Here is a 22,798-nt window from a genome sequence, read left to right as displayed (position 1 = left end):
CAAATCTCAGCCCCAAGAACATAAACAATGGTGAATTTAAGAGAGAAAAACAAGCAGGGTGGGACTGCCTGGGCTAAAGCTGGAATGGGACAATGAACTGCAAGGTGCAAATGGAGCAGAACTGATCCCAGGGAGAGACCCCGGGAGCGCTCGTGCATTTTGGGGCCGTTTTGGGTCATCTTGGGTTCATTTGGGACCATTTTGGTTCATCTTGGGTTCATTTTGGGACCATTTTGGTTCATCTTGGGTTCATTTTGGGGCCATTTTGGTTCATCCTGGGTTCATTTTGGGGCCATTTTGGTTCATCCTGGGTTCATTTTGGGACCATTTTGGTTCATCTTGGGTTCATTTTGGGGCCATTTTGGTTCATCCTGGGTTCATTTTGGGACCATCTTGGTTCACCTTGGGTGCAGCCCTGGCTGGGCTCTTGTGCTGCCCAAGGTGCATCCACTGAGCTCTGTGGCAGTTGCAGCTGTTGGTTTCTCTGGGCCTGGATTGAAGGCACTTGGGACGGTAGCTCATGTTCACACTCAGGTGTTTATTATTTCTTATCAGTGAAACAGCCCCACAGCCATGAGTTCTGCAGCAAGGCACAAAATGGCAACAATCTCTTGTTCCAAGGTCTTTCCAGATTAAACCATCCAATTTAAGAACTGACACCTGGATTATTGTCCCTTTTAACCCAATAACTGATCCCAAAGATCTGCAATATGGACTTTTCTGCCCAATTACAAAATGCCACCCAAACCCATGGAGAAGAAACCCAGGACAAACCCTGTGCCCTCCATCTCGCTCCCATCCACACCACACTAAAAATCCCAAAACCTCAGCTGGGAGAATGAGTCAGGCTGGGGAACTGTTGGTTTCTCTGGGATTGAAGGCACTTGAGATGGTAGTTCATGTTCACACTCAGGTGTTTATGATTTCTTATCAGTGAAACAGTCTCACAAGTGTGAGTTCAGCAGCAAGGCACAAAATGGCAACAATCTCTTCCTCCATGGAATTGCTGTGTTCCCTCCATTCCTCCATGGAATTATTTTGTTCCTGCTCTCCCTCCATGGAATTGGTGTATTGCCACCCTCTCTCCATGGAATTGCTGTGTTCCTACAGTTCCTCCATGGAATTGCTGTGTTCCCACATTTCCTCCATGGAATTGCTGTGTTCCCACATTTCCTCCATGGAATTGCTGTGTTCCCATTATCCCTCCATGGAATTGCTGTGTTCCCTCCATCCCTCCATGGAATTGCTGTGTTCCCACATTTCCTCCATGGAATTGCTGTGTTCCCTCCATTCCTCCATGGAATTGCTGTGTTCCCACCCTCTCTCCGTGGAATTATTTTCTTCCCGCTCTCCCTCCATGGAATTGCTGTGTTCCCACATTTCCTCCATGGAATTGCTGTGTTCCCATTATCCCTCCATGGAATTATTTTGTTCCTGCTCTCCCTCCATGGAATTGGTGTATTGCCACCCTCTCTCCATGGAATTGCTGTGTTCCTACAGTTCCTCCATGGAATTGCTGCGTTCCCACCCTCTCTCCACGGAATTATTTCCTTCCCGCTCTCCCTCCATGGAATTGCTGTGTTCCCACATTTCCTCCATGGAATTGCTGTGTTCCCACATTTCCTCCATGGAATTGCTGTGTTCCCACATTTCCTCCATGGAATTGCTGCGTTCCCGCCCTCTCTCCACGGAATTATTTCCTTCCCGCTCTCCCTCTGTGGAATTGCTGTGCTCCTGGCGTGCTCACAGTGATTAGGGGCTCTGTGAAGTTATGGAGTGGGGATCCAATCCCACAGCCCTCTTCGGAGGGGTGAGTGTTCCGCAGCTTTTCTCCCTGCCTGAGCCAATCTGCACAAATAGGCTTTTAAATTAAGCAGTGATTTGGAATATAAGTGAGTGCATTTAAGCTGCTAAGAGATGGAAAGATCCTAATGGCTGAAATATTTGTCATATCACAAATAAACTGGCTGGATCGGGAGCCACTAATATAACTAATTTTTACCAAATCCTTCACTGCTCTGTGAGAGAAAATGAGGTCAGCACAGGTTGAGGCAACAGCAAATGAGCAGCTGCCAGGAGGCAGCACAGAATACTGATAAAGGACTCTGCAGGAACTGCACTGCCTGCCCACAGAAACTGGAATCACTTTGCTCAAATTAAGATATAGCTGCTTCCAGAGCATCCAGGGCTGGCGTGGAAAGGTGCCAAGGAATACAGGCTCCCGTGGATCTGGAATACAAATTCCAAAGGCTCCCCACATCTGAACTCGTTCGGTTTTTACCCATTCCTGTGATTTGGGCTGGGAGAAAGGGCAGGAGGGGGCCCTGGGGCAGCTGATGAGAGTCCCACAGCTCCTCTGGGATTTTCCAGTTACAGGAATTAAACCCTGGCTTAATGACGAGGGAAAATGAGGTGGAGAGGAACTCAGAATTCACTTTAACATTAAAAACCAAGCCTAAATCCCACAAAGATGATGCAAGGAGCAACTCTTGCACTTCTGGATCTGGAATGCAAATTCCAAAGGCTGCCCACACCTGGGCTCATCCCGTGTTTATCCCTCTGTGTGATTTGGGCTGGGAGAAAGGGCAGGAGGGGGCCCTGGGGCAGCTGATGAGAGTCCCACAGCTCCTCTGGGATTTCCCAGTTCAGGAATTAAACCCTGACTTAATGAGGAGGAAAAGTGAGGTGGAGAGGAACTCACAATTCATTTTAACAGAAAAAACAAGCCTAAATCCCACAAAAAATTGTGGCAGGACTTGAACTTCTGGATCTGTAATGGATCTGGAATACAAATGCATTCCAAAGGCCCCCCACACCTGGGCTCATCCAGCTTTTATCCACCTGTGTTATTCGGGAGAAAGGGCAGGAGGGGGCCCTGGGGCAGCTGATGAGTCTCCCACAGCTCCTCTGGGATTTCCCAGTTCAGGAATTAAACCCTGATTTAATGCGCCATTCATGAGGAGGAAAAATGTGAGGGAGAGGAACTCACAATTCACTTTAACAGAAAAAAAAAAAAGCCCAAATCCCACAAAAAATTGTGCCAGGAGCGACTTTTGCACTTCTGGATCTGGAACACAAATTCCAAAGGCTCCCCACACCTGGGCTCATCCAGTTTTTATCCATCTGTGTGATTTGGACTGGGGTGGCTGATGAGAGTCCCTGGAACTCCCGCAGCTCCCCTGGGATTTTCCAGTTACAGGAATTAAACCCTGACTTAATGAGGAGCAAAAGTGAGATGGGAAGGAACTCAGAATTCACTTTAACAGAAAAAAGCAAGCCCAAATCCCACAAAGATCATGCCAGGAGCAACTCTTGCACTTCTGGATCTGGAATGCAAATTCCAAAGGCTGCCCACACCTGGGCTCATCCAGTTTTTATCCACCCCTGTGATTTGGGCTGGGAGAAAGGGCAGGAGGGGGCCTGGGGCAGCTGATGAGAGTCCCACAGCTCCTCTGGGATTTCCCAGTTCAGGAATTAAACCCTGATTTAATGCGCCATTCATGAGGAGGAAAAGTGAGATGGAGAGGAACTCAGAATTCACTTTAACATTAAAAACCAAGCCCAAATCCCACAAAGATCATGCCAGGAGCGACTCTTGCACTTCTGGATCTGGAACACAAATTCCAAAGGCTGCTCACACCTGGGCTCATCCAGTTTTTATCCATCTGTGTGATTTGGGCTGGGGCAGCTGATGAGAGTCCCACAGCTCCTCTGGGATTTCCCAGTTCCAGGAATTAAACCCTGACTTAATGTGCCGTTCATGAGGAGGAAAAGTGAGATGGAGAGGAACTCAGAATTCACTTTAACATTAAAAACCAAGCCCAAACCCCACAAAGATCATGCCAGGGGCGACTCTTGCGCTGCTGGAGGGTGAGGAACCCCGAGGAGCCCCCAAACTCCCCTGGGCTGCGCCAGCTCAGGGTGCTGATGTGGAGAATGAAACACTTTGGGAAGAAGGAAAAGCTCCTGCAGCAGCAGCAGCAGTGCTCTGAAACTGCCCCAGACATTTGGGAGCAACAAAACCAACACCTTGTTAGGTACAGGATGAGGGATAAACCCAGGCTTTGTTAGATACAGGAACAGGAATAAATCCACTCCTTGTTAGGTGCAGGATTAGGTAAAACCCACACCTTGTTAGGTACCAGGACTAGGTGTAAACCCACACTTTGTTAGGTACAGGAACAGGAATAAACCCACACTTTATTAGGTACCAGGATTAGGCATAAACCCAGACTTTGTTAGGTACAGGATAAGGAATAAATCCATTCCTTGTTAGGTACAGTGTTAGGAATAAACCCAAGCCTTGCTACATACATTTATTGTTTTAGGGTATTTAGTGGGTCATATATTAATTGTTTTAGGGCATTTAGTGGATTAGGGTATTTATTTTAGGGTGTTTAGTGGGTGAAGGGAGTTCCTGGGAGCTGTCAGAGCTCTGGTTCAAACCCACAGCCTGGTGGGGCTTGGGGAGGAGGGTTCAGAGGGAAAATCCTGCAAGGACAGCACGGGGCTGGGGTATGTGGGGTTCAAGGGTAAATCCTAAAAGCACAGCACGGGTTTGGGGTATGTGGGGCTCACAGGGTGAATCCTACAAGGACAGGGCTGGGATGTGTGGGGTTCAAGGGTAAATCCTACAAGCACAGCACCAGTCAGGGATATGTGGGGTTCAAGGGTAAATCCTACAAGCACAGCACGGGTTTGGGGTATGTGGGGTTCAACAACAGAATGGTTTGTGTTCTCGTAAAGGGTTCAAAACACTCTGGAGGGGGAATTTTCTCCCTCCTTTACAGGCATGAGCCTGTCTGAAAAAGAGGAGGATTTTGGTCATAATCTGCCCTTTTCATCACTAAACCCTAAAAAAGAATGAAGAAAGTGCAATTCAATGGGAAACTGAGGCACGGAATGGGTCCCAAAAGAGTCATAAAATATCCTAAATTGGGAGGGACCCACAAGGGTTGAGCCCAACCCCTGGCCATGCACAGACACCAGAACAGCCCCACAAAATCCAGACATCCCTGTCAGCTTTGGGGCTGTGCCCATTCCCTGGGGAGCCTGGGCAGTGCCAGCCCCTTCTGGGGGAAGAATCTGTCCCTAAAATCCAACCCAAACCTGCCCTGGCTCAAATCTGTTTCTCCAGGTTCTGGTGTAAGGAAAGAGCCCCAGCATCTCCTGCAGTGTGACCCCACCAAAAACCAGCTCTGAGAGGGGACCAGGGCTGATCTTTAGTGCAGGATCACTGGGATCCAAGCCCAAATCCCAGTGAGAGCCAATACCCTAAACTGGGAGGGACCCACAAGGGTCGAGTCCAACCCCTGGCCATGCACAGACATGAGAAAAACACCACAAAATCCAAATATCCCTGGAGCTCTGGCAGCCTCGGGGCTGTGCCCATTCCCTGGGCAGTGCCAGCCCCTCTGGGGGAAGAATCTGTCCCTAAAATCCAACCCAAACCTGCCCTGGCTCTGTTCCAAATCTGAACCCAAATCTGTTCCTCCAGATTCTGGTGCAAGGAAAGAGCCCCAGCATCTCCTCCAGTGTGACCCCACCAAAAACCAGCTCTGAGAGGGAACCAGGGCTGATCTTCAGTGCAGGATTAGTGGGATCCAAGCCCAAACCCCACCAAAAACCAGCTCAGAGAGGGGACCAGGGCTGATCTTTAGTGCAGATCACTGGGATCCAAGCCCAAACCCCAGCAAAAATCAGCTGTGAGAGGGGACCAGGGCTGATCTTTAGTGCAGGATCAGTGGGATCCAAGCCCAAATCCCACGGGAGAGGGGCTCTCCTGGGATCGATCCACAGCCAGCGCTCGGGAGCATCAGCCAATTTCACTAAAATGAGCTTGACATGGATTAACAATGGCAATAATTCCTAAATGGAACAGGAGAGGGGTTCATATTTGATAACCATTAAATGGTTTAATGAAATAATTATAACCCAGAGCCCCGAGCCGGGCCACGGTCGATAGCCATGAGCTCTGAGGCACAGCCTGAGCCCAGCTCGCAGCAGGCAGAGTGGGGACTGCAGATGCGATCGACGCTAAAGCTGCATTAAAACACCCCCATCAAGGGCACTAATAGATTAAGGGCCGCTGTGGCGCGGCAGTGGGCTGGTCAATACCCTTTATTTCCTGCATCAGCCCCAATTTTGCCACCCTCCCTCACACTATTAGTGGCAGTCGACGCCTGGTGCTGGCCGAGCCGCATTAATGCAGGCTCACAAAAGCGGGGAGCGTGGCATTATCACTTCACTCACTTTCAAATTACAGCCTAACGCTGTCTGCAGGCAGCTTGTGACACGTTAGCGCTCGCTGCGCTTGGCGGGGCCGGGCAAACACTTGGTGCGGGAGGGTGGCAGCGAGGTGCCAGGAGCGAAATCAGCGCTGCTGCCCGCGGGGAAATCGCGCCTGGGAAGGGAGGCGGGCGCTGGGGGCAAATCGGCAGGGAGGGCATGGAGGTGATGGGGGAGAGGGGAGGAAGAGCAGGGAGGAGGAGGAGGAGGAGGGTGCCGAGTGCCTGTGTGTGCTGGGAAAGGAGCGGTGGGAATAAACCAGGCTTTGTTAGGCACAGGAATACGAATAAACTCACACTTTGGCAGGTATAGGAATGGGAATAAACCCAGGCTTTGTTAGGTACAGGAACAGGTAAAACCCAGACTTTGTTAGGTACAGGAAATAACCCAGACTTTGTTAGGAATAGGAATAGGAATAGGAATAGGAATAGGAATAGGAATAGGAATAGGAATAGGAATAGGAGTAGGAATAAACCCAGGCTTTGTTAGGTACAGGAACAGGTAAAACCCAGACTTTGTTATGTACAGGGAAAAACCCAGACTTTGTTAGGCATAGGAATAGGAATAAACCCAGGCTTTGTTAGGTACAGGGTAAGGAATAAATCCCTTCCTTGTTAGGAGCAGGATTAGGTAAAACCAATGCCTTGTTAGGTACAGGATTAGGGATAAACCCAGGCTTTGTTAGATACAGGAACAGGAATAAATCCATTCCTTGTTAGGAGCAGGATTAGGTAAAACCCACACCTTGTTAGGTACCAGGACTAGGTGTAAACCCACACTTTGTTAGGTACAGGAACAGGAATAAACCCACACTTTATTAGGTACCAGGATTAGGCATAAACCCAGACTTTGTTAGGTACAGGATAAGGAATAAATCCATTCCTTGTTAGGAACAGTGTTAGGAATAAACCCAAGCCTTGTTAGACACAGCCCTGCTGTCCCCTGTGAACCCCACATATCCCACTGTGCTGTGCTTGTAGGATTTACCCTTGAACCCCACATACCCCAGCCCCGTGCTGTCCTTGCAGGATTTTCCCTCTGAACCCTCCTCCCCAAGCCCCACCAGGCTGTGGGTTTGAACCAGAGCTCTGACAGCTCCCAGGAACTCCCTTCACCCACTAAACACCCTAAAACAAATACCCTAATCCACTAAATGCCCTAAAACAATTAATATATGACCCACTAAATACCCTAAAACAATAAATGTATGAGCCACTAAATAGCTTAAAACAATACTCCGACCCACTAAATACCCTAAAACAATAAATACATGACCCACTAAATGCCCTACTACTAAATATCCTAAAAAACTAAATATCCTTACCCACTAAATACCCCAAACCACCTCCACCTTCCAAACCCAATTTTGTGGCCCTCAAGGCAACAAAAACCTCACACACAATTAAAGGGAGGTGCTGCTCTGGGTTATATTAAACACCATAAATAATTTGGGGTGTTTTAATTCAAACCCAGATGGGCAACCAAAAAAGGGATCCACAAAAGTGATGTCCCAAAAAAAAGGACCCACAAAAGTGATGTCCCAAAAAAAAAAGGACCCACAAAAGTGATGTTCCAAAAGGAAAGGGACCCACAAAAGTGATGTCCCAAAAAAAAAGGGACCCACAAAAGTAATGGCTTAAAAAAAAAGGGACCCACAAAAGTGATGTGCCAAAAAAAAGGGACCCACAAAAGTGATGTGCCAAAAAAAAGGGACCCACAAAAGTGATGTGCCAAAAAAAAGGGACCCACAAAAGTGATGTTCCAAAAAAAAGGGACCCACAAAAGTGATGTCCCAAAAAAAAAGGGACCCACAAAAGTGATGTCCCAAAAAAAAAAAGGGACCCACAAAAGTGATGTCCCAAAAAAAAAAAAGGGACCCACAAAAGTGATGTCCCAAAAAAAAGGGACCCACAAAAGTGATGTCCCAAAAAAAAGGGACCCACAAAAGTGATGTTCCAAAAAAAAAGGGACCCACAAAAGTAATGGCTTAAAAAAAAAGGGACCCACAAAAGTAATGTCCCAAAAAAAAGGACCCACAAAAGTGATGTGCCAAAAAAAAAGGGACCCACAAAAGTGATGTTCCAAAAGGAAAGGGACCCACAAAAGTGATGTCCCAAAAAAAAAGGGACCCACAAAAGTAATGGCTTAAAAAAAAAGGGACCCACAAAAGTAATGTCCCAAAAAAAAAGGGACCGACAAAAGTGATGTGCCAAAAAAAAGGGACCCACAAAAGTGATGTCCAAAAAAAAAAAAGGGACCCACAAAAGTGATGTCCCAAAAAAAAGGGACCCACAAAAGTGATGACCCAAAAAAAGGGATCCACAAAAGTGATGTCCCAAAAAAAGGCACCTACAAAAGTGATGTCCCAAAAAAAAGGGACCCACAAAAGTGATGTGCCAAAAAAAAAAGGACCCACAAAATTGCTGTCCCGAAAAAAGGGACCTCTGTGATTCCATGGGCAGGTGCTGCTATCTGGTGGCCCAGCACCAGCAGTGCCAGCAGCGTCCCCAAATTAAAACTTACTTAAACCCTTCTCAGTTTTGTGTGATTAATTTTTCATTATTCCCTGGTTATTTTTAGGGGGTTTTCAGCTGGCAGGGCAGCGCGGGGACACCAAGCACAGCCCTGCCAGTCTGTCCCGGGCCAAAGTGACCCGGGTTGGGCTGGCACGGGGGGATTTCTCCAGGGATGAGCGCTTGGGGTGGTTCTGACCCCAAACCAGCCCAGGGATGTCCCAGAGCACAGCGAGGGCTCCCGGAGATGAGCAAGGTGAAGGAAGAGGACACTGGAATATTCTGAATACGTTTGCCTAGGAAACACTGATCCCTGAAGCAGGGAAAGGATTCCGTGATTGCTTTAGGAGTTGGGATTTTCCCCATTTAATTTTCATGTCAATTTACCGTGCCCAGGTGCCACCCAGCTCTGGCACAACCCAAAAACGAAGGAAAACACTCGGAACTTAATGATCAGGGTTTGAGGGGAGGATTTCTGCTGGGATCCAGGGACGGCTCACGGGGAATCACTGCACTGCCCCACATGGGCCATTTAAAAGGGTTTGTAACACAAAATATTTTTAGCCCAAGACTGGATAATCTCTCCCAAGGTTCCTTCCAACTTGTGCTGCTCTAGGAATTTTGATTTTAGCTGCAAATTGCTCCTCCAGCGGTACTATATGAACACATTTATACTTACAGCAGAGGAGTTTTGCCATAAAATATGCAAAATTTTTAATACTTTTATTTGCATAAAATGTATTCATTAAATATTACGAGATATCGTTTTGTTTTCAGTAACTATCATTTTAGTCAAGTATTGCTGAAAATATTATTAATAGACTCCTCCCTGGCAAGCAAATTCTCCAGCTTCACTCACCTCTTAATTACCCCGTAAGCTGAGATATTTCAGCAACTAACTGCTTAAAGAAAATTAATTATCCAGTGTTTCTGTACTTGCAGGATGCAATTTATAGGTTGGACTTGATCTGAAAGATCCTAATTCAGGGATTTTCTGCCTCAGATCAACGATCCCTTTTAAAAATCCACCCAGACCCCAAATATTTAAACAGCACCTGGCTCCAAACCCCTTTTCCCACTACAATACCCACCTGGATCATGCTCAGTTTGGGTTTTCTTTGATTTCCACTGGTCAGCTGGTACAAACAAGTGAAGGCAGAGACAGTGTGATGCCCATTAAATAGTTTTTATTCTTTAGGACATGAATTGCATTCCCACTCATTTACAGTACTGTAAAGTGCAATGGTTTTCATCACCTCCCACCTGCGCACACGCTTTCAAGTATTTAAAATGCCCAGAAAACAAAAAAAAAAAATGCTTTTTTTGTTCCGTTGTTTTTTTTAATTTTTTTTTTCCTCTCCTTTTTTATTTTTTTTTTACAGCAGCTCAGTTACGGAGTTATTCATCTGGCAAAACAAACCCAGCTGTGCCTACAGGATCGGGTCCTTCACTCCCACCCCCGAGCTGGGGGTGTCCTCCAACACCAACTGCTAGTGGAATGCATTTCCCGGGCTCCTTAATCCACCTCCTCGATGGTGGGGCCCGAGGAGGCTCCCCCTGAGGGAGGGGCTCCACCCCCGGGGAAGCCTCCGGGCATCCCCCCGGGCATCCCCCCCGCGCTCTGGTACAGCTTGGTGATGATGGGGTTGCAAACCTTCTCCAGCTCCTTCTGCTGGTGCTCAAACTCCTCCTTCTCGGCCGTCTGCAATAGAAAGGTTTAGGGAATTTATGAGGTTTTAAGGAGGTGGTAAAAAGACAAGCTTCAAGCTGTTTTCAGTAGCGCTGTCCTGCTTGTTTTTTGTATATGAATTGCCAGTTTAACCAAAGAGAGCTCAGCTGCTTCTGCTCAGGGGCACAGCCCAAGGGGGAAGCAACGCTTGGCCTGGATTACACATTTCACTTCACCTGGATTACACATTTCGACAGCCTGGGCAGGGTTTAAGCCCCCACCAAATCCAGGCCAGGGTTTAGCCCCACCCCAATCTGGGCCAGGGTTTTAGCCCCACTCCAAATCTGGGCTCGGTTTGACCCCACTTTAATCTGGGCCGGGTTTTAGCCCCAAAAATCTGGTCAGGGTTTAAACCCCATGCCAATCTGGGCCAGGGTTTTAGCCCCAAAAATCTGGTCAGGGTTTAAACCCCATGCCAATCTGGGCCAGGGTTTAACATCCCCCCAGTCACGACCAGGGTTTAAGCCCGACCTCAATCTGGGCTAGGGTTCTTTGAGCCCCCCAATCTAGAGCAGGGTTTTTGGCCCCCCTAATCTGGACCGGGGTTTAAAGCCTCCCCAATCTGGGCAAGGTTTAAATCCTGTCCCTCCCCTAATCTGGGCAAGGTTCAACCCCTCAAATCCGGGCAGATTTTGGCCCCACCCCAATCTGGGCCAGGTGTGTTTTAGGCCCCCAATCTGGGCCAGGGTTAAGCCCCAGCACCAAGCCAGGCTTGTATTAGACACAAAATCTTTCCTGCTTGGTTTGGCCCAATCTCACATTGCTCCTGAACAACAAAACAATCCTGGGAGGCAGCCAGGGAACAGCAGGGCTGTGGTCGCTCAGACATCCAAGGAAGGAACTTGCACCATCACCAGCCTTTCGACCTCTGGTGGAAACTACGAATGGCTTTGGAATCTGATTCATCACAGCAACCAGGGCTCCTCCTGCAGCCTCAACTGCCCCTGTGGAACCAAACATGGACTCTGACAAACCTGGTTCTTGTCCAGCCAGTTGATGATCTCGTTGCATTTGTCCAGGATTTTCTGCTTGTCATCGTCAGAGATCTTGCCCTGGAGCTTCTCATCCTCCACGGTGGCTTTCATGTTGAAGGCGTAGGACTCCAGGGAGTTCTTGGAGGACACCTTGTCCCTCTGCTTCTCATCCTCTGCCTTGTACTTCTCTGCCTCCTGCACCATCCTCTCGATGTCCTCCTTGCTCAGCCGGCCTGCAGTGAACACAAATCACGAGTTAGGACTTTATTTTTTAGGGAATGATTTCAAATTCTCAAACATTTTAATTTAAATTTTGGGGAGGTAGAAGAACCCCAGAACAAGTCCTCTTAATAAAAAATTGAATACTATAATTTAAAGCCTCACACAGATACCAATCAGACTACAGCCAATTTCTGGTTAAAACAGCAAGCAGAGCTTGACAAACCCATTTTTAAAGCTCCCCCACCCTCAGGACAGCAGATCCTTACCCTTGTCATTCGTGATGGTGATCTTGTTCTCCTTGCCAGTGCTCTTGTCCACAGCAGACACGTTCAGGATGCCATTGGCATCGATGTCAAAGGTGACCTCGATCTGAGGGACCCCTCTGGGAGCAGGGGGAATGCCAGTCAGCTCAAACTTGCCCAGCAAGTTGTTGTCCTTAGTCATAGCACGTTCTCCTTCATACACCTAAGGACAAAACCCACCAATTATGTCATTAAAGCGATAATGGGTTAATTAATTGTTGTCCTGAAGGGATGTGGTCGCTCAGACATCCAAGGAAGGTACTTGCACCAACACCAGTCTTGTGACTTCTGGTGGAAACTACGAATGGCTTTGGAGTCACTTTCATCACAGCAACCAGGGATTGACAAACCACGGGGATTCAACACCTCTGGCCTACAATTATTAACGTGTCAACCAGTGGAAGCACTGACAGTGTGCTGCTGTTACCCCAGGGCTCTCTGCTCACCTGGATCAGCACCCCGGGCTGGTTGTCAGAGTAAGTTGTGAAGGTCTGGGTCTGCTTGGTGGGGATGGTGGTGTTGCGCTTGATCAGGACCGTCATGACCCCTCCAGCTGTCTCAATGCCCAGCGACAGGGGAGTCACATCCAGCAGCAGCAGGTCCTGCACGTTCTCAGACTTGTCTCCAGACAGAATGGCAGCCTGCACAGCTGAGGGGAGAGAGAAACAGCATGAAACCCCCTGATGCACAGGGCTGCATTAAAACATCCCCTGTGAGCTGTGCTGATAACACAGGGCCCCTGCAGAACATCCCCTGTGAGCTGTGCTGATGCACAGGACTGCATTAAAACACCCCCTGGGAGCTGTGCTGGTAACACAGGGCTGCATTAAACCCTGCAGAACACCCCCTGTGAGCTGTGCTGGTAACACAGGGCTGCATTAAAACACCCCCTGTGAGCTGTGCTGATGCACAGGGCTGCATTAAACCCTGCAGAACATCCCCTGGGAGCTGTGCTGATGGCACAGGGCTGCATTAAACCCTGCAGAACATCCCCTGGGAGCTGTGCTGGTAACACAGGGCTGCATTAAACCCTGCAGAACATCCCCTGGGAGCTGTGCTGATGGCACAGGGCTGCATTAAACCCTGCAGAACATCCCCTGGGAGCTGTGCTGGTAACACAGGGCTGCATTAAAACACCCCCTGTGAGCTGTGCTGATGCACAGGGCTGCATTAAACCCTGCAGAACATCCCCTGGGAGCTGTGCTGGTAACACAGGGCTGCATTAAACCCTGCCGAACACCCCCTGGGAGCTGTGCTGGTAACACAGGGCTGCATTAAACCCTGCAGAACATCCCCTGGGAGCTGTGCTGATGGCACAGGGCTGCATTAAACCCTGCAGAACATCCCCTGGGAGCTGTGCTGATGCACAGGGCTCGCTCAGACATCCAAGGAAGGTACTTGCACCATCACAAGCCTCTCGACCTCCGGTGGAAACTACGAATGGCTTTGGAATCTGATTCATCATTGCAAGTCCAAGGGGATCTCCTACAGGACTGAGATGGAAAACCAAGGGCCTACACCATGAGGAGTTACAGACCGATCACTTACCTGCCCCATACGCCACAGCCTCATCAGGGTTGATGCTCTTGTTGAGCTCCTTGCCGTTGAAGAAGTCCTGCAGCAGCTTCTGGATCTTGGGGATGCGCGTGGAGCCGCCGACCAGCACGATGTCGTGGATCTGCGACTTGTCCAGCTTGGCGTCCCTCAGCGCCTTCTCCACGGGGTCCAGGGTGCCCCTGAAGAGGTCGGCGTTGAGCTCCTCGAAGCGAGCCCTGGTGATGGAGGTGTAGAAGTCGATGCCCTCGTAGAGGGAGTCGATCTCGATGCTGGCCTGCGTGGAGGAGGACAGCGTGCGCTTGGCGCGCTCGCAGGCGGTGCGCAGGCGGCGCACGGCGCGCTTGTTCTCGCTGATGTCCTTCTTGTGCTTGCGCTTGAACTCGGCGATGAAGTGGTTCACCATGCGGTTGTCAAAGTCCTCCCCGCCCAGGTGCGTGTCCCCCGCTGTGGATTTCACCTCGAAGATGCCGTCTTCGATGGTCAGGATGGACACGTCGAAGGTGCCGCCGCCCAGGTCGAAGATGAGAACGTTTCTCTCAGCACCAACCTGCAGAAAACATTAATAAAAAAAAACCACTTTCAGTACTCAACTGCTACTTGAAATACTGATACTGAAATTCCTGTACTCTAACACCTTCCTCACTGGCCACAGTGATCCTGTGGCAGTGTTAGTAGTCCCAGGATGAGGTAAAAGAATCTTGACTCCATGTTTTAGAAGCCCGATTCATTATTTTATGATATATTTTTATGATATACTTACTATTTTACAATATGTACAATATAAATCATAAAATATGCTATATACACTGTTTATATATTTTATGATATATACGTTAAGATCTATAAGACCTTATAGATGATATTTTATTTTAAATATATTTTATATATATTATATATATTACTTTATGATCTATATGATATTTTAAGATCTATAAGGTAAGATCTATAAGACCTTATTGATTATATTTTAAATAAATTTTTTTATATATGTTATATATATTATTTATTAAGATCTATAAGGTAAGATCTATAAGACCTTATTGATTATATTTTAAATAAAATTTTTTATATATGTTATATATATTATTTATTAAGATCTATAAGGTAAGATCTATAAGACCTTATCGATTATATTTTATTTTAAATAAAATTTTTATATATGTTATATATATTATTTTATGATCTATATTATATTTTATGATCTATAAGTCAAGATCTAGGAGACCTTATAGATGATGTATTTATAATAAATATTTATTTTACATGTATGTTATATACATGATATTTTATGAGCTATAAGTTAAGACCTATAAGACCTTATCGATTATATTTGTTAAATAAAATACTTTTGTTTTATATATGTTATATATTACTTTATGATCTATATTATATTTTATGAGCTATAAGGTAAGATCTGTAAGATCTTCTAGACAATATTTTATTTTAAAATGATATATTAAAACTATACTAAAACAGTAAAGAAATGATTTCATCAGAAAGCTAGCAAGGAATAAAAAGGAGTGATTTTATCATCTTGTGGCTGACCGGAGCCTGCCCAGCGTAATTCCCACTCAGGTGTGCAATGCACACTCCACCCTGTCCAGAGTACAGCCCTGCTGGGCTGTGATTGCCCATTAATTAAAAACCACAGCAGACTACTCAAAAACCCACACAATGCATTCCACAGCAGCACACAATTATTGTAAACATTTCCTTTCTGAGGCCTCTCAGCTTCTCAGAAGAAACGATCTTAGCAAAAGGACTGTTGATGAAAAAAGAGCCCTCCATACCTTCTTGTCCAGCCCGTAGGCAATGGCAGCCGCCGTGGGCTCGTTGATGATCCTCAGCACGTTGAGCCCCGCAATGGTTCCAGCGTCTTTGGTGGCCTGGCGCTGCGAGTCGTTGAAATAGGCCGGGACAGTGACCACAGCATTGGTGACAGTCTGCAAACACAGCCAACAGCTCCGTCACGCTGGAAATCCTCACACAACTTCTCACCGCATCCCGCTTCAAGCCCCAGACTCACCTTTCCCAGATAGGCCTCTGCAATTTCCTTCATTTTGGTTAAAACCATGGAGGAGATTTCCTCGGGGTAGAAACTCTTGGTCTCGCCTTTGTACTCCACCTGCACCTTGGGTCTGCCAGCATCGTTCACCACAGTGAAGGGCCAGTGCTTCATGTCAGACTGCACCACTGAGTCATCGAACCTGCGCCCGATCAACCGCTTGGCATCTGAAAAATATCATTTCGATATATTAATAATGGTAATTTCTAATTAAAAACCTAAAACTCGTACTAAAAACGCACAAAATCCTAGATCACCATCCTTAACGTTATTATTGTCCTGTTAAGACTCAGATACAAACACTCCATTTACTTTCTTTTCTATGCATAAATGCAGAGCTCTTACTTCTAAAATATTGCAAATGATGAGCCATAAACCAAGTTGAAAAAACTAGTTAAGATTACCCAAGACTGACTACCCTGAAAAACCTACTACAGAGCAAATATTATCCCTACCTCTAATAAATTCTGGCTTGTCATATCACAACTTTATTCAGGTGAGAAGTAATTTAAGTACATAACTTCAATGAAAAAGCTTTTATATGCCTAAATCCATTGCTATCACCTCTAAAATATTGCAAATGCTGAGCCATAAACCAGGTTGAGGCAACAGGTTGAGACAACTGGTTAAGATTACCCAAGACTGACTACCCTCAAAAACCTACTACAGAGCAAATATTATCCCTTCCTCTAATAAATTCTGGCTTGTAATACCACAACTTTATTCAGGTTAGAAGCAATTTAAGCATATAACTTCAACGAGAAAAAGCTTTAACCTCACTTTGTAATTCACTAAAAATATGATTTTTTTTTCCATCTTTTTTTTTTTTCCCCCAGGAAAAAATTCTCTTTAATCACTAATTAATGTGCCAATGCTGCAGGCTCACCAAAGACTGTGTTGGTCGGGTTCATGGCCACCTGGTTCTTGGCAGCATCACCGATGAGCCTCTCTGTGTCTGTGAAGGCCACATAGCTCGGCGTGGTGCGGTTGCCCTGGTCGTTGGCAATGATTTCCACCTTGCCATGCTGGAACACGCCAACACAGGAATAGGTGGTGCCAAGATCGATCCCGACAGCTGGTCCCTTCGACATCTTGTCTGAAAAAACAGGAAAAATAAGATTAATCTATTTAAAAGTCATGATGTAGCTTGATGAGAGAAACTGCGGTGTTTTTTTATAAAATGTTGAAGGGCAAAAAGCTGTGTTTGGTCTTTTTTTAATGTTCAAGGGCAGGGTAGATGGGGCTGAAATAAAAGCAAAAATAAGAATATTTTAGTTAAAAGTGAAGCTGATATAGCTTGCATAAAAAAAAATTGTGGAATTTATTTTTTTTTTTAATGTTAAAGGGCAGGCTAGTGGGGCTGGGAGCAAGCTGTTCCAGCGGATTGTGTCCCATTATAAGGGATGTAACCGGATCCGTTCCCGCCTGACCCGGAATTCCAGCCCCGTTATCCCACGTGGGCCCAGCCCCGCTCCCCGCTGCACTCCCCGCCTCCGCCGCTTGGCGTCCCCCGCACCACGTGGCGAGAAACTCCAACTCCCAGCGTGCCCCGCGCCGCCCGCGCAATGTGACGCAGACAAGGGGCGTGTCCAAAGGATGCCGGGAAATGGAGTCCCCGCCGGGCGGGGCCGCGTGTGCCAGCACAGCCACAGCCCCGTGCGGCACCGACCCCCCCCCCCCCCGGAGCCGTCCCCTCCGGATCCCACACGCGGCCGTTCGCCACCCCCGGGCACTGCAGCACCCGCTGGGCCCCGGCACCGCCCCAGGCCGCCCCCCAGCGAGGTAAGATGGGCGCTGCGGCTCCCCGAGCCCTCCCCTGTTCTCCCCTCCCCCGTCTCAGCAGAACCTAAAAGGAGCGGGGGGGGGGGGGGGGGGGGGGGGGGAGGCAAAGAAAGCGGAGTTCCCGCTCTTCCCCCTCCCGCGGCAGACCGCATTAAAGTAAATGTGGAAACACCGGGATTAAAAAAAAAAAAAAATGCACCCCAGCGGCCCAAAATAGGTCAATAGTCGCTATTCCCTCTTGTCCCCGCAGCACAACGGTTCTTGAGGCCACAGATTCACCCGAAAGGGCCCTGCGCCTTTTCCAGGCCACCCCAAAGCCGCCCCCAGCATCCACCCTACGCCATCCCAAGGCAGCCGCGTCCCAGCCCGCCCCTCCCGTGCCGCGTGTGGCCCCCCAGCCCCGTTACCCGCAGGCCGGCCCGGTCTCTCGTTCACACACGGGGCAGCCTCCCAGCTCAGCTCCGGCTCGCTCAATGCCCCGCGACCGCCGCGCCGCCCTTTTATACCCGCCCAGAACCTTCCAGAAGGCCACGCCTCCCTCGCACACCTCTGACCAATCAGCGTGTGGATCCCGCCCCCCTGCCGTCCAGTGATTGGTTCGTGCCGTGCGTGACGCGCGCCGGAAGGGGGCGTTGCGCGCCGGCCGGCCCCGCGTTCTCGAACCTTCATGCGCTTTCCCCGCGCCCCCCCAAACCCCGCGGTGGGCGCGCCTTTCCTCGCGCTTTGACCAATCAGAGCCCGCACTGCTGGTGACGACACGAGCGGAGGGCGTGGCGCGGGGAGCTGGCGGGCTTTTCATCCAATCGCCGTGCAGCGCGCCAGGTCCTTATTTGCATATTTCGCAATGGGGCGGGAAGGCCAATCAGCGCGCGGGAATGGCGGGTGATTTGCATAGAGGGCGGTGGGGAAGGAGAGCGGCGGGGAAGGAGAAGCGCAAGATGGCGGCGCCATGAGGGGCGAGCCTGGGCGCAGCCCCGGGGATGCCCCCGTGCCCAGCGGGATCGCTCCTTCCCCTCAGGAGCGGCGGCATTCCCCGATCTCACACCCGCAGCGTGTGCTGAGCAAATCCCCCGAGTGCAATAATCTGCATCCTCCATGTTCCCTCATGCACGGCACAGGAGTTCGCCGCTTCACCCCGCGGGCTGTTCCTCCCGCAGGAAGCCGTGTGTGGGGTGTTTTAGGCACTAGAACTGCTTATTCCACAGATTAAAAAAACATCTCAGCATCTCCACATTTTATAATTCATCCTAAATATTCCCATCCATCAGGAGCCTGAGTGCAGGCCCAGGACAGGCTGTCCCCCCTTGGTGTGTGGCTAACACAGCTCCTGGCATGGATTAATTTATTTATTTGTGAGGGGAACAGTGGATTTGTCTTACCAAACAAGCTGTGGGGCTGCTGGGGGAAAAAAAAAACAGCACTGGGAGAGAAAAGAAACAATGGGAAGGATCCCACTGATTGATAAATGGAAAAAGATATTTGCTTTTACAAATAAACTTTAGGTTTGCTGGTAAATGAATTTGGATATTGAAAGATGAAAGAAACACTGGGGAAGAAAGATCCCTAAATTCCATAAGAATTAAAAATTAAAAGGGAGGGATATTAGAGTGGGATCTTTGGGATCAGGGAATCTGAACCTCTCAAGTTCCTCAGAAATGGGGAAAGAGAGAAGGGAAATGTGGCTGGAAATTGGGATTAAAAGGAGGCTGAGTCCTCCAAAAATTGGAGAGACCCCAGGGGATGCCCCATGGCCTCTGCCTTTACTGGAATAAAGCCAGAAAAGACTCCTCTGTCTCCTTTTTGTACATAAACTTCTGGTGTTTGTGGGTTAATTTTCCTAACATTTGGGAAGGGAAATGGTGGAAAATCGGGGATTTTGGTGTCCCTGGGGGTGAGGGGAGCGGGGCAGAGGTCGGGAATCACCTGAGGTCACGCTCAGGGCTGTGGCTGCATCCAAAGTTTACAGGGAATAAAGCCAGGGAGGCTCTGGGAGCAGGGAAAGCAAACACCGAGTCCTGGCCAGGCTCTGGGACACGGCACAGGGGAAAACAAAACTGGGAGAAACAGCTGCTCACTTTTCATAGGTTAGCAAGGTTTATTAAACCTTATCAAAAATACAGCACATGACTGAATAGTGAAAAAAGGTTACCTTTTCTGAACAGAGGAAAAAGGTGCCAGGAGCAAAAGATTTTTCCTGCCACGTGCTCAGCCCCCTCACAATGGAGGTTTTTCCCTTTTTTAACCCTTTAACCCCTCCCAAAGTTCTGTCCATTAACCCCTTCTTTGCTGTCCAGGGGTGATCTCTTCCTCAAAAGGGGTAAAGAAGAGGGAGATCTCTTTCATTTAAAGGGGTGAAAACAGCACATGAAAAAGCATTTCAGGTTCTCCCAGACTGACTTTAGAACACTTAGTAACACTTAAAACACTTAAAAATGCAGCACAGGAGCACAGGAGCAGATCCCTCAGCCTGTTCCTTGTGTGTGTCTGTGACAATTCCTGTGTGCAAGCCACATCCTGAGGTAAGGGTGGCACCATGCCTTTTCCTGGCAGTTTGGGGTGACAAAACGAGGGGATGTGACGCTGTCCCCTGGCTCAGCCCACAGAACCAGCCCCACACCAGAAGCAATGGTGTCACTGGTGCCCTGCCAGTTTGTGGCTCCTGCTCTTGCTCAGGGCTCAAAGCTGAGTTGGGATTTTGGGGTGGCACCCAAGGGAAGGGTTTGGAGCTGGAATTGGGGTGCAGAAGGTTGAGGGCAGGGCAGGGGAAGGGGAAGGAGCAGCAGCTGTGCCTCCTGAGGTGAGGGCAGGCACACCTGGCCAGGTGAGGCGTGCAAAGAACGCTGCACCCTGTCCAGAGTACAGCCTGCTGCTCCAGGGTTACTCCAGAGGTGCTCCTCAGTGTAATTCTCACTGAGGGGTGGAAAGAAGGCTACATCATGTGCAGAGTACGGCCTGCTGTGCTGTGCTGCTCCAGGGTTACTCCAGAGGTGCTCCTCGGTGTAACTCCCACTGAACAAAGTGGTAAAGTGTGCAAAGCACACTGCACCATGTCCAGAGTACAGGCTGCTGTGCTGTTCTGCTTCAAGGTTACTCCAGAGATGCTCCTCAGTGTAATTCCCCCTGAAGTGTACAAAGCACACTCCCCCATGTCCAGGCTGTTCTGCTGTTCTGCTCCAGGGTTACTCCAGAGATGCTCCTCAGTGTAATTCCCACTGACGTGTGCAAAGCACTCTCCACCATGTCCAGAGTACAGCCTGCTCTGCTGTTCTGCTCCAGGGTTACTCCAGAGATGCTCCTCAGTGTAATTCCCACTGAGCAAAGTGGTAAAGTGTGCAGAGCACACTGCACCATGTCCAGAGTACAGGCTTATGTACTGTTCTGCTCCAGGGTTACTCCAGAGATGCTCATCAGTGTAAGTCCCACTGAGGTGTGCAATTCACACTCTACCCTGTCCAGAGTACAGCCTGCTCTGCTCCAAAGTTACTCCAGAGATGCTCCTCAGTGTAATTCCCACTGACGTGTGCAAAGCACTCTCCACCATGTCCAGAGTACAGTCTGCTCTGCTGTCCTGCTCCAGGGTTACTCCAGAGATGCTCCTCGATGTAATTCCCACTGAGCAAAGTGGTTAAGGCGTGCAAAGCACGCTGCACCATGTCCAGAGTACAGCCTGCTCTGCTGTCCTGCTCCAGGGTTACTCCAGAGATGCTCCTCAGTGTAATTCCCACCGAGCCCGCCTCGGCACCCTTGCTGTTCGCCTTTGGGGCGCTTTTTTGGGGTTGATTTTTTTAAAGGCCGGGCACAATGACGGCAGCACCCAAGAATAGCAGCTGGGGATGCCGCGGTGACATTTCCATGTGCGAGCGCTCGGAGCGAGGCGAGGCAGCGAAACGCGGTGAGTCAGCGCAGGGAGGAGGGCGCTTCGCAAATGAATCATCCGTCAGAAATTAGAGGCTGTTCCACTGGACAAAAGGAGCTCGTTTGCTTGATATCACATCAATTAAAGCTTGGCAGGCTTCACTATTTGGTTATTTAGTGTGGAGCTGTTTTCTGGTTTTTTTGTTTTTTTTTTTTTTTTTGTTTTTTTTTTTTTTTTTTTTTTTTTTTTTTTTTTTTTAATTATGGATTGAAACGTTATTTTGGGGAGTGAATTTAGAGTATCAGGGATCCAGCACCGCTTCTCCTTTCAGCGTTTCAAACAGAATTGGGAGGAGAAGGGAGATTATCAAAGGCATTCCTGCTGCTCACCACAGCAGCATTTATTTATATAACAGATCCGCTGGAGTTTGAAAATCACAGATTTGCAAGGCCCTCCCTTCCCTTTCCCATGGGGTTCCCCCCTCTCAGTGCGTCCGGGTTAAAAATAATCCTAAATTCCTGATCCTGTACAGAAATCTGCAACTGCACACCCAAATTCCTGATCCTGCACAAAACTCTGTAACTGCACCCCCAAATTCCTGATCCTGTACAAAACTGCAATTTTACACCCAAATTCCTGATCCTGTACAAAACTCTGCGACTGCAGTTTCTGATCCTGTACAGAAATCTGGAACTGCACACCCAAATCCCTGATCCTGTACAAAAATCTGCAATTTCACCCCCAAATTCCTGATCCTGTACAGAAATCTGGAACTGCACACCCAAATTCCTGATCCTGCACAAAACTCTGTAACTGCACCCCCAAATTCCTGATCCTGTACAAAACTCTGTAACTGCACACCCAAATTCCTGATCCTGTACAGAAATCTGGAACTGCACCCCCAAATTCCTGATCCTTTACGAAACTCTGCGACTGCAACTTCTGATCCTGTACAGAAATCTGGAACTGCAGACCCAAATTCCTGATCCTGTACAAAAATCTGCAATTTCACACCCAAATTCCTGATCCTCTATAAAACTCTGTGACTGCACAGCTCCTCTCTGAACTAACCCGGGTTTTTAATGTCACCAACTCCTGGAGCAGGAGCAGCGTTTGCCCTTGAATTAAGGACAGACAGGCCCCACCTGTGAGAGCACTGTGTTGTCACCCTCTGTTGTTTTAAACGCCGATGATGTCGCAACTTTTGCTCCCGCATTTCAGCCAGGAGGAGGGTTGATGTCTGGACACCTCTGCAAACACCCTGAGGGGGAGAGAAGGCTGAGAGAAACCGAGCCCAGCGCCTTTATCTGCCCGAAATCCACCCCCGGCTGCCTGGATTGCCTGAGCTGCCTGCACAGGTTTGTCTGCAGGGATCTGGGCACAGCTCAGGTTTGAGGGATCTGGGCACAGCTCAGGTTTGTCTGCAGGGATTGGGCACAGCTCAGGTTTGAGGGATTGGGCACAGCTCAGGTTTGAGGGATTGGGCACAGCTCAGGTTTGAGGGATCTGG

General features: G+C 48.6%; 1 protein-coding gene and 3 non-coding genes across 4 annotated transcripts; all 4 read right to left on the bottom strand.

The window, feature by feature from the left end:
• Window positions 1-9,968: 9,968 nt before the first annotated feature.
• HSPA8 (heat shock protein family A (Hsp70) member 8) lies at window positions 9,969-17,907 on the bottom strand. Its single transcript, XM_058819159.1, has 9 exons — window positions 17,840-17,907; window positions 16,537-16,746; window positions 15,612-15,817; window positions 15,376-15,528; window positions 13,577-14,132; window positions 12,475-12,677; window positions 11,993-12,191; window positions 11,505-11,737; window positions 9,969-10,503 (listed from the first exon to the last, which is right to left on the bottom strand). The coding sequence occupies exons 2-9, from the start codon at window positions 16,739-16,741 to the stop codon at window positions 10,318-10,320; spliced, it is 1,941 nt and encodes a 646-aa protein (XP_058675142.1). The 5' UTR covers window positions 16,742-16,746; window positions 17,840-17,907; the 3' UTR covers window positions 9,969-10,317.
• On the bottom strand, window positions 11,348-11,444 carry LOC131567547 (small nucleolar RNA SNORD14). The gene has a single exon (XR_009275643.1). It is a non-coding gene; the product is annotated as a small nucleolar RNA SNORD14 (small nucleolar RNA).
• LOC131567550 (small nucleolar RNA SNORD14) lies at window positions 12,266-12,362 on the bottom strand. Its single transcript, XR_009275645.1, has one exon. It is a non-coding gene; the product is annotated as a small nucleolar RNA SNORD14 (small nucleolar RNA).
• Window positions 13,402-13,498, bottom strand: LOC131567549 (small nucleolar RNA SNORD14). Its single transcript, XR_009275644.1, has one exon. It is a non-coding gene; the product is annotated as a small nucleolar RNA SNORD14 (small nucleolar RNA).
• Window positions 17,908-22,798: the final 4,891 nt, after the last annotated feature.

The sequence above is a fragment of the Ammospiza caudacuta genome, chromosome 23 (assembly GCF_027887145.1).
Source record: "Ammospiza caudacuta isolate bAmmCau1 chromosome 23, bAmmCau1.pri, whole genome shotgun sequence".
NCBI classification, from domain to species: domain Eukaryota; kingdom Metazoa; phylum Chordata; class Aves; order Passeriformes; family Passerellidae; genus Ammospiza; species Ammospiza caudacuta.
Note: the sequence above shows the minus strand (reverse complement) of the source record. Positions and strands in the feature narration are given on the sequence as shown.